This window comes from Pelodiscus sinensis, chromosome 8, assembly GCF_052426305.1.
Source record: "Pelodiscus sinensis isolate ZL-2025 chromosome 8, ASM5242630v1, whole genome shotgun sequence".
Lineage (NCBI taxonomy): Eukaryota > Metazoa > Chordata > Testudines > Trionychidae > Pelodiscus > Pelodiscus sinensis.
Genome location: NC_143059.1, coordinates 73225445 through 73241293, shown reverse-complemented (window position 1 = coordinate 73241293; position 15849 = coordinate 73225445). Strand labels below are relative to the sequence as shown.

Below are 15849 nucleotides of genomic sequence, written 5' to 3'. Positions count from 1 at the left end.
GTCTCTTCCAGTTCTGATTCTATGATAAGGGGATGGTTGGATGAAATAACATGATCTTGGTAACTAATTGACCATTCATTTCCAGTTGGAAATAGGTCAATGGAGGGATGATAGGAGTTGCTATAGGGAACTTTCTGGGTGTCTGGCTGGTGAGTCTCGCCCACATGCTCAGGGTTTAGCTGATCGCCATATTTGGGGTCAGGAAGGAATTTTCCTCCAGGGTAGATTGGCAGAGGCCCTGGAGGTTTTTCGCCTTCCTCTGTAGCATTGGGCACAGATCACAGCTGAAGGACTCTCTGCATGTTGGGGCCTTCAAAGTATTGGAAGGCTTCAATATCTGAGACATAGGTGAGAGGATTATTCTAAGAGGGGTGGGCGAGATTCTGTGGCCTGCACTGTGCAGGGGGTCAGACTAGATGATCATAATGGTCCCTTCTGACCTTAAAGTCTATGAGTCTATGAGTTGCCTTCCACCCCCAAAGGCCAGGCCACGTCGGGCGTTTGGCTTGGCGCCGCACAGAGGGGTGGTGCACAGCACCGGCAAGAGCCCACAGGGAGCAATGGAAGGAGCTGGCAGGGAGCCGGGTTGCGATAGGACAGCACCTGTATGAAATCTTGTTACTTCCACCACTGGTGCTGCAAGACGCTTTGCCTAAAACCCCGCGTGCTGTCCGATCGCCCTGGCCACGTTACACGGGGGAAAAGCTGGCGGATGGGTCAGCAAGAGTGAACAGGGAAACCGCAGGTAGGGGGGTTGTTTCAGGAGGGATCGCGCTGGGTGTTGGGGATCGGTCTTAGCCCGTTGCTACTTCACACTCCGATCTGTGCCCTGGAAGGAAACCTAAAATCCTCACCGGTCTTGGGCTAAGAGGGAAGGCCCTCTTCTGGATCGGTAACCAGTCGAAAGAAAGAAACAGAGGGGAGGAATAAACGGTCAGTTTTCAGAATGGAGAGAGGTAACAAGTGGGGTGCCCCATGGGTCTGTCCTGGGAGAACCCTATTCAGTGTGTTTATCAATGATCTGCAGAAAGGGGTGAACAGTGAGGGGGCAACATTTGCAGACACCAAACTGCGCAAGATAGTTAAGACCCAAGCAGACTGTGAAGAGCTTCAAGAAGATCTCCCCAAACTAAGTGACTGGGCAACAAGATGGCAGATGAAATTCAGTGCTGATAAATGCAAAATAATGCACCTTGAAAACATCATCCCACTTACCATCTAAACGAGCGGGTCTCCGACATTGTGGGGTCATTGTCCCTAGTTCTCCGAAACTGTCCCCTCCGTGTGCGGGTCCATAAAGCCAACAGAATGCCGGGGATCGTTAAAAAGAATCGATAAGGCGACAGAAAATAGCATATCGCCTTGAGTACTGAATGCAGACGTGGTCGTCCCATCCCCAAAGAGATCCATTGGAATTGGAATCGGTACAGAGAAGGGCAATAAAAACAATTAGGGGTATGGAATGGCAGCTCCCGTCTAAGGAGAGATTCATAAGACTGGGACTTTTTGGCTCGGAAAAGAGACACCTGGGGAGAATATGATAGAGGTCTATAAAATCCTGACTAGCATGGAGAAAATAGGGAAGTGTTATTTACTCCATCTTGTAACACAAGAACTAGGGGTCACCCGATGAAATGAACAGGCGGCAGGTTTAAAACAAACCAAGGAAGTTTTTCTCCACACACTGCACAGCCAACCTGTGGAACTCCTCGCCAGAGGATGTTGTGAAGGCTAAAACTATCACAGGGTTCAAAAAAGAACTAACTAGATACATTCCTGAAGGTTGGGTCCATCAGTGACTGTTAGCCAGGCTGGGCAGGGATGGTGACCCCCGGCCTCTGTGTGTCAGGGCTAGGAATGGGCAATAGGGGAGGAATCACGGGATGGTTCCCTGTTCTGTTCCCTCCCTCCGGGGCACCTGGCGCTGGCCGCTGTGGGCCGACAGGACGCTGGGCTGATGGACCCTTGGTCTGACCCCACCTCGCCATTTCGACGTTCTTAAGATGCCTTCTCCTTTGCAGCGGGATGGGCGGAAGCTGGCCACCGCCCTGCCCAGCTCCAGCCTCTTCCTGTACTACGCGCTGGGCCGGCAGTTCTACGTGTGGGAGCAGCTGGCGGATTGCTGGTTCCGAGCACGGGACCGGGTCTCCGGGGAGAGCATGCTCATGAAAAAGGTACGTGGCCACGGCTCTGCCCCGGAGAGGCCCTGGCTGGGCCCGCAGGGGACAGGCCTGACTCGGCATCTGACCCCGGCAAGGGCTGCCTGGTGGGAGGGGGCCGAGCCGGGCCTGGGGTGAGCGATGAGGCCATTACGCAGCTCTAATGCACTGCCATTCCACAGCCCCCGCGCCTGCGTCCCGGGCAGCCCCCCCGGCTGCCAATCTGATGATCCTGAAAATTAAAAATAAACCAAATGTTTTAGCAGCAGAAAATGGAGCGGGAGGTGGGGGAGCTGAGAACGGCCCTCCTCTGACCCGGCCCTCCTCTGACCCGGCCCTCCTCCTCCGACCCTGCCCTCCTCCTCCGACCCTGCCTCCTCCTCCGACCCTGCCCTCCTCCTCCGACCCGGCCCTGCTCCTCCGACCCTGCCTCCTCCTCCGACCCGGCCCTGCTCCTCCGACCCGGCCCTGCTCCTCCGACCCGGCCCTGCTCCTCTGACCCGGCCCTCCTCCTCCGACCCTGCCCTCCTCCTCCGACCCGGCCCTGCTCCTCCGACCCTGCCTCCTCCTCCGACCCGGCCCTCCTCCTCCGACCCTGCCCTGCTCCTCCGACCCGGCCCTGCTCCTCCGACCCGGCCCTGCTCCTCCGACCCGGCCCTGCTCCTCCGACCCTGCCCTCCTCCTCCGACCCTGCCCTCCTCCTCCGACCCTGCCCTCCTCCTCCGACCCGGCCCTGCTCCTCCGACCCTGCCTCCTCCTCCGACCCGGCCCTCCTCCTCCGACCCGGCCCTCCTCCTCCGACCCTGCCCTGCTCCTCCGACCCTGCCTCCTCCTCTGACCCGGCCCTCCTCCTCCGACCCGGCCCTCCTCCTCCGACCCGGCCCTGCTCCTCCGACCCGGCCCTGCTCCTCCGACCCGGCCCTGCTCCTCCGACCCTGCCCTGCTCCTCCGACCCGGCCCTCCTCCTCCGACCCTGCCCTCCTCCTCCGACCCGGCCCTCCTCCTCCGACCTGGCCCTCCTCCTCCGACCCGGCCCTCCTCCGACCCTGCCCTGCTCCTCCGACCCTGCCCTGCTCCTCCGACCCTGCCTCCTCCTCCGACCCTGCCCTCCTCCTCCGACCCGGCCCTCCTCCTCCGACCCTGCCCTCCTCCGACCCGGCCCTCCTCCTCCGACCCTGCCCTGCTCCTCCGACCCTGCCTCCTCCTCCGACCCTGCCCTCCACCTCCGACCCGGCCCTCCTCCTCCGACCCTGCCCTGCTCCTCCGACCCTGCCTCCTCCTCCGACCCTGCCCTCCTCCTCCGACCCTGCCTCCTCCTCCGACCCTGCCCTCCACCTCCGACCCGGCCCTCCTCCTCTGACCCGGCCCTCCTCCTCCGACCCTGCCCTGCTCCTCCGACCCGGCCCTCCTCCTCCGACCCAGCCCTCCTCCTCCGACCCGGCCCTCCTCCTCCGACCCTGCCCTGCTCCTCCGACCCGGCCCTCCTCCTCCGACCCGGCCCTCCTCCTCCGACCCGGCCCTCCTCCTCCGACCCTGCCCTGCTCCTCCGACCCGGCCCTCCTCCTCCGACCCTGCCCTCCTCCTCCGACCCTGCCCTGCTCCTCCGACCCTGCCCTGCTCCTCCGACCCTGCCCTCCTCCTCCGACCCGGCCCTCCTCCTCCGACCCTGCCCTGCTCCTCCGACCCTGCCCTGCTCCTCCGACCCGGCCCTCCTCCTCCGACCCGGCCCTCCTCCTCCGACCCGGCCCTCCTCCTCTGACCCGGCCCTCCTCCTCCGATCCGGCCCTCCTCCTCCGATCCGGCCCTCCTCCTCCGACCCGGCCCTGCTCCTCCGACCCGGCCCTCCTCCTCCGACCCTGCCCTGCTCCTCCGACCCGGCCCTCCGACCCGGCCCTCCTCCTCCGACCCTGCCCTCCTCCTCCGATCCGGCCCTCCTCCTCCGACCCGGCCCTCCTCCTCCGACCCGGCCCTCCTCCTCCGACCCGGCCCTGCTCCTCCGACCCTGCCCTGCTCCTCTGACCCTGCCCTGCTCCTCCGACCCGGCCCTCCTCCTCCGACCCTGCCCTGCTCCTCCGACCCTGCCCTGCTCCTCTGACCCGGCCCTCCTCCTCCGACCCGGCCCTCCTCCTCCGACCCGGCCCTCCTCCTCCGACCCTGCACCTGCCTCCTCCTCCGACCCGGCCCTGCTCCTCCGACCCTGCCCTCCTCCTCCGACCCTGCCTCCTCCTCCGACCCGGCCCTCCTCCTCCGACCCTGCCCTGCTCCTCCGACCCTGCCCTCCTCCTCCGACCCTGCCCTGCTCCTCCGACCCGGCCCCCCTCCTCCGACCCTGCCCTGCTCCTCCGACCCTGCCCTGCTCCTCCGACCCTGCCCTCCTCCTCCGACCCTGCCCTGCTCCTCCGACCCTGCCCTCCTCCTCCGACCCTGCCCTGCTCCTCCGACCCTGCCCTCCTCCTCCGACCCGGCCCTCCTCCTCCGACCCTGCCTCCTCCTCCGACCCTGCCCTGCTCCTCCGACCCTGCCCTCCTCCTCCGACCCGGCCCTCCTCCTCCGACCCGGCCCTCCTCCTCCGACCCTGCCCTCCTCCTCCGACCCTGCCCTGCTCCTCCGACCCTGCCCTCCTCCTCCGACCCTGCCCTGCTCCTCCGACCCTACCTCCTCCTCCGACCCGGCCCTCCTCCTCCGACCCTGCCCTGCTCCTCCGACCCTGCCTCCTCCTTCGACCCGGCCCTCCTCCTCCGACCCTGCCCTGCTCCTCCGACCCTGCCCTCCTCCTCCGACCCTGCCTCCTCCTCCGACCCTGCCTCCTCCTCCGACCCGACCCTCCTCCTCCGACCCTGCCCTGCTCCTCCGATCCGGCCCTCCTCCTCCGACCCGGCCCTCCTCCTCCGACCCTGCCCTCCTCCTCCGACCCTGCCCTCCTCCTCCGACCCTGCCCTGCTCCTCCGACCCGGCCCTCCTCCTCCGACCCTGCCCTGCTCCTCCGACCCTGCCCTCCTCCTCCGACCCTGCCCTCCTCCTCCGACCCGGCCCTCCTCCTCCGACCCTGCCCTGCTCCTCCGACCCTGCCCTGCTCCTCCGACCCTGCCCTCCTCCTCCGACCCGGCCCTCCTCCTCCGACCCGGCCCTGCTCCTCCGACCCGGCCCTCCTCCTCCGACCCTGCCCTGCTCCTCCGACCCGGCCCTCCTCCTCCGACCCTGCCCTCCTCCTCCGACCCTGCCTCCTCCTCCGACCCTGCCTCCTCCTCCGACCCGGCCCTGCTCCTCCGACCCTGCCCTCCTCCTCCGACCCTGCCCTCCTCCTCCGACCCGGCCCTCCTCCTCCGACCCTGCCTTCCTCCTCCGACCCGGCCCTGCTCCTCCGACCCTGCCCTGCTCCTCCGACCTGGCCCTCCTCCTCCGACCCGGCCCTGCTCCTCCGACCCTGCCCTGCTCCTCCGACCCTGCCCTCCTCCTCCGACCCGGCCCTCCTCCTCCGACCCTGCCTTCCTCCTCCGACCCTGCCCTGCTCCTCCGACCCTGCCCTCCTCCTCCGACCCGGCCCTCCTCCTCCGACCCGGCCCTCCTCCTCCGACCCGGCCTCCTCCTCCGACCCTGCCTCCTCCTCCGACCCGACCCTCCTCCTCCGACCCGACCCTCCTCCTCCGACCCTGCCCTCCTCCTCCGACCCGGCCCTCCTCCTCCGACCCGGCCCTCCTCCTCCGACCCCGGCCTCCTCCTCCGACCCTGCCCTCCTCCTCTGACCCGGCCTCCTCCTCTGACCCGGCCTCCTCCTCTGACCCGGCCCTCCTCCTCTGACCCGGCCCTCCTCCTCCGACCCGGCCCTCCTCCTCCGACCCTGCCCTCCTCCTCCGACCCTGCCCTCCTCCTCTGACCCTGCCCCTGCCTCCTCCGACCCTGCACCTGCCTCCTCCGACCCTGCCCTCTTCCTCCGACCCTGCCCTCCTCCTCCGACCCTGCCTCCTCCTCTGAACCTGCACCTGCCTCGGACCCTGCCTCCTCCTCCGACCCTGCTGGTGCCCTGCGCTCCCGCCCGCAGCCCCTGCCCCCAGCTCTGCCAGTGCCCATCACTCCTGCCCCGCAGCCCCGCCCCCAGCCCTGGGTTCCTCCAGCCCCTGCCAGTGCCCCTCACTCCCAACCCACAGCCCCCATCCCCCAGCTCTGTGTCCTTCAGTCTCGCAGGCCGTGGGTTGTCAGTGACGGGTGAAAGAAGCCGCCGTCTGCCTCTGTTTCCAGGGTGCATCACCGCAAGGCTCAGGCCTTTCCTGGGCTGTGAGAGGGAGTCGGGGCAGGGACAGCAATGGGAGCCGCCCAGCCCTAACCACTAGGCAGTTGGGCTGCCTGGGCGGCGAGAGCAATGCGGAATCTCTGAGCCTCTCCCCAGTGCCTCAGGCCCTGATCCTCGCAGGCGCCCACGTCCTCTCTGCCCCCCTTCCCTGGGGAGCACCCAGCGGGACTCACGGGCTCGTCCAGGCCCCTGCCTGGCGCCCGCTGCAGCCAGGGGAGGCGGGGGCAGGTTCTGCATGTCGATGGCAGCGCTTAATATTCAGGAGAACCTCTCTGCAGGCGCTAATGGCGTGGCGGCCGGGCGGGCGTAGCGCTCCCCCCCAGCAGGCGGGGAAATGAATATGAATTTATCATGATTAGGTCAATCCAGCAGGGAGCGCGGGGGCTGGCGGGGGGAGGGGGAAGATGGATCTGGGCAATAAAATTAAATAAGGACGCCAAATGGAGCCGCTGCTCTCCTCGCCCGCGCCGCGGCGCCTCTCTCCTCCGCTCCCCCTCCTGCTTTGCTGATTTCTCTCTTTCTTCAAATTTATGAGGCCAATTATGAAGATGAGGTTGGAAGTTCTCGGAACTTCACTAAATGCAAAGTGCGGTCCCTGCTGTTCCCATCAAATTAATTAACCGAGCGCAATTGATGGCCGCCGATAGCGGCCGCTGCAAACCGGCGCCAGATTTAGCTCCAGGGAAGAGCCGGTGTCAGCGTCTCGGGGTTACAAACGTCTCTGTGCACCCGGCGGCTGACCCCGGGGCCCGGCCTGAACCGGGGTGCCTCTGGGGACGGAGGGCTGGGAAAAGGCATTTGCACCCCTGATCCCAGGGCTGTAGGGAACACGGGGCTGATGGGATCCCTGCCCCAAAGGGCCTGCAAACCAGGATTCAGGGGCTGGGGCCGGGGAACGGTGGGGGGGCTGCGGGGCTGGGCTGAGGGGCCCTGCCACAGCTATGCAGAGGGAGCCCAGGGCTCAGCTGGCAGGGGCTGCAGGTTGTGGGTGAGGGGCACTCGCAGAACTGGGGGGAGCCCAGGGCTGGGGGGGCAGAGGCTGCGGGTCGGGGTGAGGGCCCAGCAGGGCAGGGCTGTAGGTTGGGAGTGAGGGGCACTGGCAGGGCTGCGGGTCGGGGTGAGGGCCCAGCAGGGCTGTAGGTTGGGAGCGAGGGGCACTGGCAGGGCTGCGGGTCGGGGTGAGGGCCCAGCAGGGCTGTAGGTTGGGAGCGAGGGGCACTGGCAGGGCTGCGGGTCGGGGTGAGGGCCCAGCAGGGCAGGGCTGGCAGGGCTGTAGGTTGGGAGTGAGGGGCACTGGCAGGGCTGCGGGTCGGGGTGAGTCCCAGGTCTCCTGCACGGGGTGTGTCTGTCTGCCCAGGTGCCGGTGGTGTCCGATTGGAGGAAGATGTTGCACAATTTCCTGTTCCTGCCCCCTCACCCCGCGCTGCTGGTGCCCTACGCCGTCCTGTACGACCGCAGCGGCTCCGTCCTCTACCTCATGGAGGACAGGGACGTGCACGGTACGTGCCCTGAGGGGCACAGTGGAGGGGATACAGGTGGGGGTCGTGGGGAGGGGGCACAGGCGGGGCCCCGGGGGGAGGAGAGGGGCACAGGCGGGGTCCCGGGGGGAGGAGAGGGGCACAGGCAGGGTCCCGGGGGGAGGAGAGGGGCACAGGCGGGGCCCCGGGGGGCGGAGAGGGGCCCAGGCGGGGCCCCGGGGGGAGGAGAGGGGCCCAGGCGGGGTCCCGGGGGGAGGAGAGGGGCCCAGGCAGGGTCCCGGGGGGAGGAGAGGGGCACAGGCAGGGCCCCGGGGGGAGGAGAGGGGCACAGGCAGGGTCCCGGGGGGAGGAGAGGGGCACAGGCGGGGCCCCGGGGGGCGGAGAGGGGCCCAGGCGGGGCCCCGGGGGGCGGAGAGGGGCCCAGGCGGGGCCCCGGGGGGAGGAGAGGGGCCCAGGCGGGGCCCCGGGGGGAGGAGAGGGGCCCAGGCGGGGCCCCGGGGGGAGGAGAGGGGCCCAGGCAGGGTCCCGGGGGGAGGAGAGGGGCCCAGGCAGGGTCCCGGGGGGAGGAGAGGGGCCCAGGCGGGGCCCCGGGGGGAGGAGAGGGGCCCAGGCGGGGTCCCGGGGGGAGGAGAGGGGCACAGGCAGGGTCCCGGGGGGAGGAGAGGGGCACAGGCAGGGTCCCGGGGGGAGGAGAGGGGCACAGGCAGGGTCCCGGGGGGAGGAGAGGGGCACAGGCGGGGCCCCGGGGGGCGGAGAGGGGCCCAGGCGGGGCCCCGGGGGGCGGAGAGGGGCCCAGGCGGGGCCCCGGGGGGAGGAGAGGGGCCCAGGCGGGGCCCCGGGGGGAGGAGAGGGGCCCAGGCAGGGTCCCGGGGGGAGGAGAGGGGCCCAGGCAGGGTCCCGGGGGGAGGAGAGGGGCCCAGGCGGGGCCCCGGGGGGAGGAGAGGGGCCCAGGCGGGGTCCCGGGGGGAGGAGAGGGGCCCAGGCGGGGTCCCGGGGGGAGGAGAGGGGCCCAGGCGGGGCCCCGGGGGGAGGAGAGGGGCACAGGCGGGGTCCCGGGGGGAGGAGAGGGGCCCAGGCGGGGCCCCGGGGGGAGGAGGGGGGCACAGGCGGGGTCCCGGGGGGAGGAGAGGGGCACAGGCGGGGCCCCGGGGGGAGGAGAGGGGCCCAGGCGGGGCCCCGGGGGGAGGAGAGGGGCCCAGGCGGGGCCCCGGGGGGAGGAGAGGGGCACAGCCGGGATCCCGGGGGGAGGAGAGGGGCACAGGCGGGGTCCCGGGGGGAGGAGAGGGGCCCAGGCGGGGCCCCGGGGGGAGGAGAGGGGCCCAGGCGGGGCCCCGGGGGGAGGAGAGGGGCCCAGGCGGGGCCCCGGGGGGAGGAGAGGGGCCCAGGCGGGGTCCCGGGGGGAGGAGAGGGGCCCAGGCGGGGCCCCGGGGGGAGGAGAGGGGCACAGGCGGGGTCCCGGGGGGAGGAGAGGGGCCCAGGCGGGGCCCCGGGGGGAGGAGGGGGGCACAGGCGGGGTCCCGGGGGGAGGAGAGGGGCACAGGCGGGGCCCCGGGGGGAGGAGAGGGGCCCAGGCGGGGCCCCGGGGGGAGGAGAGGGGCCCAGGCGGGGCCCCGGGGGGAGGAGAGGGGCACAGCCGGGGCCCCGGGGGGAGGAGAGGGGCACAGGCAGGGTCCCGGGGGGAGGAGGGGGGCCCAGGCGGGGCCCCGGGGGGAGGAGAGGGGCCCAGGCGGGGCCCCGGGGGGAGGAGAGGGGCCCAGGCGGGGCCCCGGGGGGAGGAGAGGGGCACAGGCGGGGTCCCGGGGGAGGAGGGGGGCACAGGCGGGGTCCCGGGGGGAGGAGAGGGGCCCAGGCGGGGCCCCGGGGGGAGGAGAGGGGCCCAGGCGGGGCCCCGGGGGGAGGAGAGGGGCCCAGGCGGGGCCCCGGGGGGAGGAGAGGGGCCCAGGCGGGGTCCCGGGGGGAGGAGAGGGGCACAGGCGGGGCCCCGGGGGGAGGAGAGGGGCACAGGCGGGGTCCCGGGGGGAGGAGAGGGGCCCAGGCGGGGCCCCGGGGGGAGGAGGGGGGCACAGGCGGGGCCCCGGGGGGAGGAGAGGGGCCCAGGCGGGGCCCCGGGGGGAGGAGGGGGGCACAGGCGGGGCCCCGGGGGGAGGAGGGGGGCCCAGGCGGGGCCCCGGGGGGAGGAGAGGGGCACAGGCGGGGCCCCGGGGGGAGGAGGGGGGCACAGGCGGGGCCCCGGGGGGAGGAGGGGGGCACAGGCGGGGCCCGGGGGGGAGGAGAGGGGCACAGGCGGGGCCCCGGGGGGAGGAGGGGGGCACAGGCGGGGCCCCGGGGGGCGGAGGGGGGCCCAGGCGGGGCCCCGGGGGGAGGAGAGGGGCACAGGCGGGGCCCCGGGGGGAGGAGGGGGGCACAGGCGGGGCCCCGGGGGGAGGAGAGGGGCACCGGCGGGGCCCCGGGGGGAGGAGGGGGGCACAGGCGGGGCCCCGGGGGGAGGAGAGGGGCCCAGGCGGGGCCCCGGGGGAGGAGAGGGGCACAGGCAGGGCCCCGGGGGGCGGAGAGGGGCCCAGGCGGGGCCCCGGGGGGAGGAGAGGGGCCCAGGCTGGTGGCCAGGGGGCTCCCTGAGGCGCGACCGGGCTAGCGGGGCAGGATCCCAGCTGGGCGGCAGGGCCGGGCAGCCCTGTGCCCCTCGCTGGGGCTGGGCCATGGGGGCCTGGGACACGCGTGTGGGTGCCGCCGGGCACGATCCCTGGCAGCCCCTGGTGCCAGCCGAGGGACGGTGCCTGGCCGGGGGCACCGGGGCTGCAGGGTCCCTGGGCCGTGGCTGGGCCCGGTCGCTGATCCTGTCTCCCCTGCCCTGCTCAGCGGTGGGGCGGCCGCCCGAGGGGCCCGGCCTGGCGACCCCTCAGGCCCTGCGGCAGGTGCTGAGCTTCCTGAGCTTCTGCAGACGGCACGGCGTCCAGCCTGGGGACGCGGGCGCAGCCGCCATCTACACGGCCCAGGTGGGGCTCTGCGCCGGCTTCCCCCAGCCCAGCCCCCTCCCGCCACAGGGCCGTGGGGGGGATTAGGGGCCCTGGGCTGCAGGGAATGGGGCTGGGGGGCCCGGGGGGGGGGGAATGGCGCTGGGGGGTCCGCGGGGGGGGGGGAATGGCGCTGGGGGGTCCGCGGGGGGGGGGGAATGGCGCTGGGGGGTCCGCGGGGGGGGGAATGGCGCTGGGGGGTCCGTGGGGGGGGGAATGGTGCTGGGAGGTCAGTGGGGGGGGGAATGGCGCTGGGGGGTCCGCGGGGGGGGGAATGGCGCTGGGGGCTCCGCGGGGGGGAATGGCGCTGAGGGGTCTGCGGGGGGGGAATGGCGCTGGGGAGTCCACGGGGGGAATGGCGCTGGGGGGTCTGTGGGGGGGGGAATGGCGCTGGGGGGTCCGCGGGGGGGGGAATGGCGCTGGGGGCTCCGCTGGGGGGGGGGGGGGGGAAATGGCGCTGGGGAGTCCACGGGGGGGGGGAATGGCGCTGGGGGGGTCTGTGGGGGGGGAATGGCGCTGGGGGGTCCGCGGGGGGGGGGGGAATGGCGCTGGGGGGGGTCCGTGGGGGGGGGAATGGCGCGGGGGGGTCTGCGGGGGGGGAATGGTGCCGAGCCGAGAGCTGCGATCGGGGCAAAGGACCATGGCGAGGGCCGGGTGCCGGGGGGGGGGGGGGGCAGGTTCCCGGTGGGATCTCACCCCTCCTGCCCCTCTCTTGCCTGCAGGGTGTCTGCTTTGACCCCAGCAGCCTGTCCAGCAGCGAGGACCCCTACGCCTTCCGCAAGAGCCTGAAAACCTGCCTGCGCCCGCTGCTGGCCCGGCACCAGGTGACCCGGCTGCGGGGCCTCGGGGGGACCGACCAGTGGGATGGGGCCGGCTGGGGGGCAGTGGGCGCCTCCCAAGGGAGTGGGGGCCTCGGGGGGACCGACCAGTGGGATGGGGCCGGCTGGGGGGCAGTGGGCGCCTCCCAAGGGAGTGGGGGCCTCGGGGGGACCGACCAGTGGGATGGGGCCGGCTGGGGGGCAGTGGGCGCCTCCCAAGGGAGTGGGGGCCTTGGGGGGACCGACCAGTGGGATGGGGCCGGCTGGGGGGCAGTGGGCGCCTCCCAAGGGAGTGGGGGCCTCGGGGGGACCGACCAGTGGGATGGGGCCGGCTGGGGGGCAGTGGGCGCCTCCCAAGGGAGTGGGGGCCTGGGGGGCAGTGGGCGCCTCCCAAGGGAGTGGGGGCCTCGGGGGGACTGACCAGTGGGATGGGGCCGGCTGGGGGGCAGTGGGCGCCTCCCAAGGGAGTGGGGGCCTCGGGGGGACCGACCAGTGGGATGGGGCCGGCTGGGGGGCAGTGGGCGCCTCCCAAGGGAGTGGGGGCCTCGGGGGGACCGACCAGTGGGATGGGGCCGGCTGGGGGGCAGTGGGCGCCTCCCAAGGGAGTGGGGGCCTCGGGGGGACCGCCCAGTGGGATGGGGCCGGCTGGGGGGCAGTGGGCGCCTCCCAAGGGAGTGGGGGCCTCGGGGGGACCGACCAGTGGGATGGGGCCGGCTGGGGGGCAGTGGGCGCCTCCCAAGGGAGTGGGGGCCTCGGGGGGACCGACCAGTGGGATGGGGCCGGCTGGGGGGCAGTGGGCGCCTCCCAAGGGAGTGGGGGCCTCGGGGGGACCGACCAGTGGGATGGGGCCGGCTGGGGGGCAGTGGGCGCCTCCCAAGGGAGTGGGGGCCTCGGGGGGACCGACCAGTGGGATGGGGCCGGCTGGGGGGCAGTGGGCGCCTCCCAAGGGAGTGGGGGCCTCGGGGGGACCGACCAGTGGGATGGGGCCGGCTGGGGGGCAGTGGGCGCCTCCCAAGGGAGTGGGGGCCTCGGGGGGACCGACCAGTGGGATGGGGCCGGCTGGGGGGCAGTGGGCGCCTCCCAAGGGAGTGGGGGCCTCGGGGGGACCGACCAGTGGGATGGGGCCGGCTGGGGGGCAGTGGGCGCCTCCCAAGGGAGTGGGGGCCTCGGGGGGACTGACCAGTGGGATGGGGCCGGCTGGGGGGCAGTGGGCGCCTCCCAAGGGAGTGGGGGCCTCGGGGGGACCGACCAGTGGGATGGGGCCGGCTGGGGGGCAGTGGGCGCCTCCCAAGGGAGTGGGGGCCTCGGGGGGACCGACCAGTGGGATGGGGCCGGCTGGGGGGCAGTGGGCGCCTCCCAAGGTAGGGGGGCCTCGGGGGGACTGACCAGTGGGATGGGGCCGGCTGGGGGGCAGTGGGCGCCTCCCAAGGTAGGGGGGCCTCGGGGGGACTGACCAGTGGGATGGGGCCGGCTGGGGGGCAGTGGGCACCTCCCAAGGGAGTGGGGGCCTCGGGGGGACTGACCAGTGGGATGGGGCCGGCTGGGGGGCAGTGGGCGCCTCCCAAGGTAGGGGGGCCTCGGGGGGACTGACCAGTGGGATGGGGCCGGCTGGGGGGCAGTGGGCGCCTCCCAAGGGAGTGGGGGCCTCGGGGGGACCGACCAGTGGGATGGGGCCGGCTGGGGGGCAGTGGGCGCCTCCCAAGGGGGGGGGGCCTCGGGGGGACTGACCAGTGGGGCCGGCTGGGGGGCAGTGGGCACCTCCCAAGGGAGTGGGGGCCTCGGGGGGACCGCCCAGTGGGGCCGGCTGGGGGGCAGTGGGCACCTCCCAAGGGAGTGGGGGCCTCGGGGGGACTGACCAGTGGGATGGGGCTGGCTGGGGGGCAGTGGGCGCCTCCCAAGGGAGTGGGGGCCTCGGGCGGGGCAGGGAGCGGGCGGTGGGCTCGGGCTGGGCTCAGTCACCCCCCCGTGCTGGCAGCTCACCCCCCGGGTCTCTGCAGGGGCCTGTGGACTCGCTGGTGGACAGCGTGGGCCGGTACCTGGAAGAGGGGAGCCCGGAGCACAGCGAGCGGCTGAGCAGCCTGGCCCCTGGGGCTGCCCCCAAGTGAGCAGAGCCGAGGCTGCCGAGATGGGCACATGGCTGGGATCCCGCCGTGGACCCTGCTGGCCGGGGCGGGGCATCGATCGCGGGGGAGGGGTTGGGGTGGGTCTTGCAGCAGACGGGTTCTGCTCGCTCGCCGGCCCAGCTCGTCCGAGTAGCCAGGGTTGGGGGCGGGGGCAGGTGGGGGGAGGAGTCCAGCGAGATTCATTGCCCAGGGGCTCTGAGGGGGTCCATGCTGGCCCTCGGCTGCCGAGCCCCCAAATCCTGCAGATGGGCCCCCACTCCCCCGGCCCGGCAAAGGAGCCACAGACCTCGCCACCCCCACTGGCAGGCCCAGCCTCTGTCCTCCGAGTGCCCCAGCATCCCTGTCTCCCGGAGAAGGCAGGCCTGGGACCCAGGAGCCTCCATCAGCTCTCGTCACCGTTCGGTGCCTCAGTTTCCCCCTGCCCCTCCACCGCCCCCCCCCCCCCACCGGGGAAAATGCTGCGTTCCTGGTTGCAAGGGGGACTGAGATCCCCTGTCAAGTGCCTTCACTATGCACAAGCCCAGAGAGGGGCCTGGGTAATTAGCACAAGCTAACGAGGCGGCTCATGGAGCGGCCAGGGGAAGTGGACGGGCTCGCAGGCCGGCCGCCCGGGCAAAGGGCAGGTGCTTCAGGGATCCGCTTTTCTAACTGCGCATCGCAACCTTTGTAACAATGAGCGTATCCTTCCGCAGCAGAACATAGTCCTTCTGCTGTTTTTATACACACACACACATATATATATATTTACCCAGATCCGGAATTCTCTGATGCCTTCTCTTTCTGTGGAGCGGCCCGCCCCGTGACCGGGCACTTTGCCATTCTTCCCATGGTGCTTTGCGCTGTGGGGTCCCCGGCGCTGGGCTTGGAGTGGCGGTGGCAGGATCCCTGGACGTGCGTTTTGTCAGCACTTGTTGTTTAATGTGGCCAAGGCACGACAGCAGCGCAGCTCCAGGCTGCCTCCGTGCCTGGCACTGTGGGCCGGGCGGGCTCCCCCCTTACCGGGCCTAGAACAAGCCTGACCCTCCGGCAAACACCCCCCAGCTTTCAGCGGTGCTACCCGGGCAAAGCCAGGACATCGGGCTCTGGCCCGGTGGGAGGGGCCTGGGCTAGACCATTCAAGTGTCGGTTCTGTTCCTGGCCTTGCCTCCGCCTTTGGGCACGGCACATGCCTGCTCCGTGCCTCAGTTTCCCTCCCCCGCCCTTTGCCTTGTCTGTTTAGACCGGGAGCACCTTGGGGCAGGGCCTGGATCTCTCCAGAGGGCTGAGCCGCACCTGTCGCGACGGGCCCTCGAGCCCTTTGGGGCCTCTTGCCAGTACAAAATGAACTCTCCCCAGTGACGGGTGAGCCGGAGTGGGGCCACGATGGGTGGGAGCCAGTCCTGGGACCTGAGCCAGGGCGAGGTGCTGCCTCCAGGCCACTGCTTGGTTTGCAGCATGCTGGCCAGGGCTGGGATTAGCTGCCGTGCCCGTCGCCCCAGCGGGGACTCGAGTTGACACCCCTTCCCGGGAGGGAACACCGGCCCTTTAGGGCTGTGACCCCGCAGAGAAAGGCAGAGCGAGGACCAGTGGCTGGGAGCTGGAGCCAGCCCCTCCAAATGAGACATCCGGCTCCTGTTTCTGCCGTTGCACAAACCGCCCAGGCCCTGCTGGGTTCAGAGCCTGCTGCCGGCCGGCCTGGGAGAGGCATCGGACAAACCGATAAACTAGGCAAATATAACTTAGATAGGGCCACGATAAGGTGGGTGCATAATTGGCTGCATAACCGTACTCAGAGAGTTGTTGTTAACGGTGCTAAATCCTGCTGGAAAGGGATAACAAGTGGAGTTCCTCAAGGGTCTGTTTTGGGACCCGTACTGTTCAATATCTTCATCAATGATGTAGATATTGGGATAGAGAGTACGCTTATTAAGTTTGCAGATGATACCAAACTGGGTGGGGTTGCGACTTCTTTGGAGGATAGGGACATAATTCA

General features: G+C 71.2%; 1 protein-coding gene across 4 annotated transcripts in view; it reads left to right on the top strand.

The window, feature by feature from the left end:
* Positions 1 to 15849, top strand: part of LOC142830345 (uncharacterized) — a 25088-nt gene extending 9239 nt beyond the window's left edge. For 3 of the 4 annotated variants that reach the window (XM_089780247.1, XM_089780248.1, XM_089780249.1), the window contains exons 4-8: positions 2022 to 2174; positions 7805 to 7946; positions 10782 to 10918; positions 11659 to 11760; positions 13752 to 15847. In XM_089780247.1, coding sequence (XP_089636373.1) covers positions 2022 to 2174; positions 7805 to 7946; positions 10782 to 10918; positions 11659 to 11760; positions 13752 to 13859 — 642 coding nt within the window. In that variant the 3' untranslated portion in view covers positions 13860 to 15847. Of the gene's footprint in view, positions 1 to 2021; positions 2175 to 7804; positions 7947 to 10781; positions 10919 to 11658; positions 11761 to 13751 lie in introns of all 4 variants that reach the window. The other variant, XM_089780250.1, reaches the window with a different exon arrangement.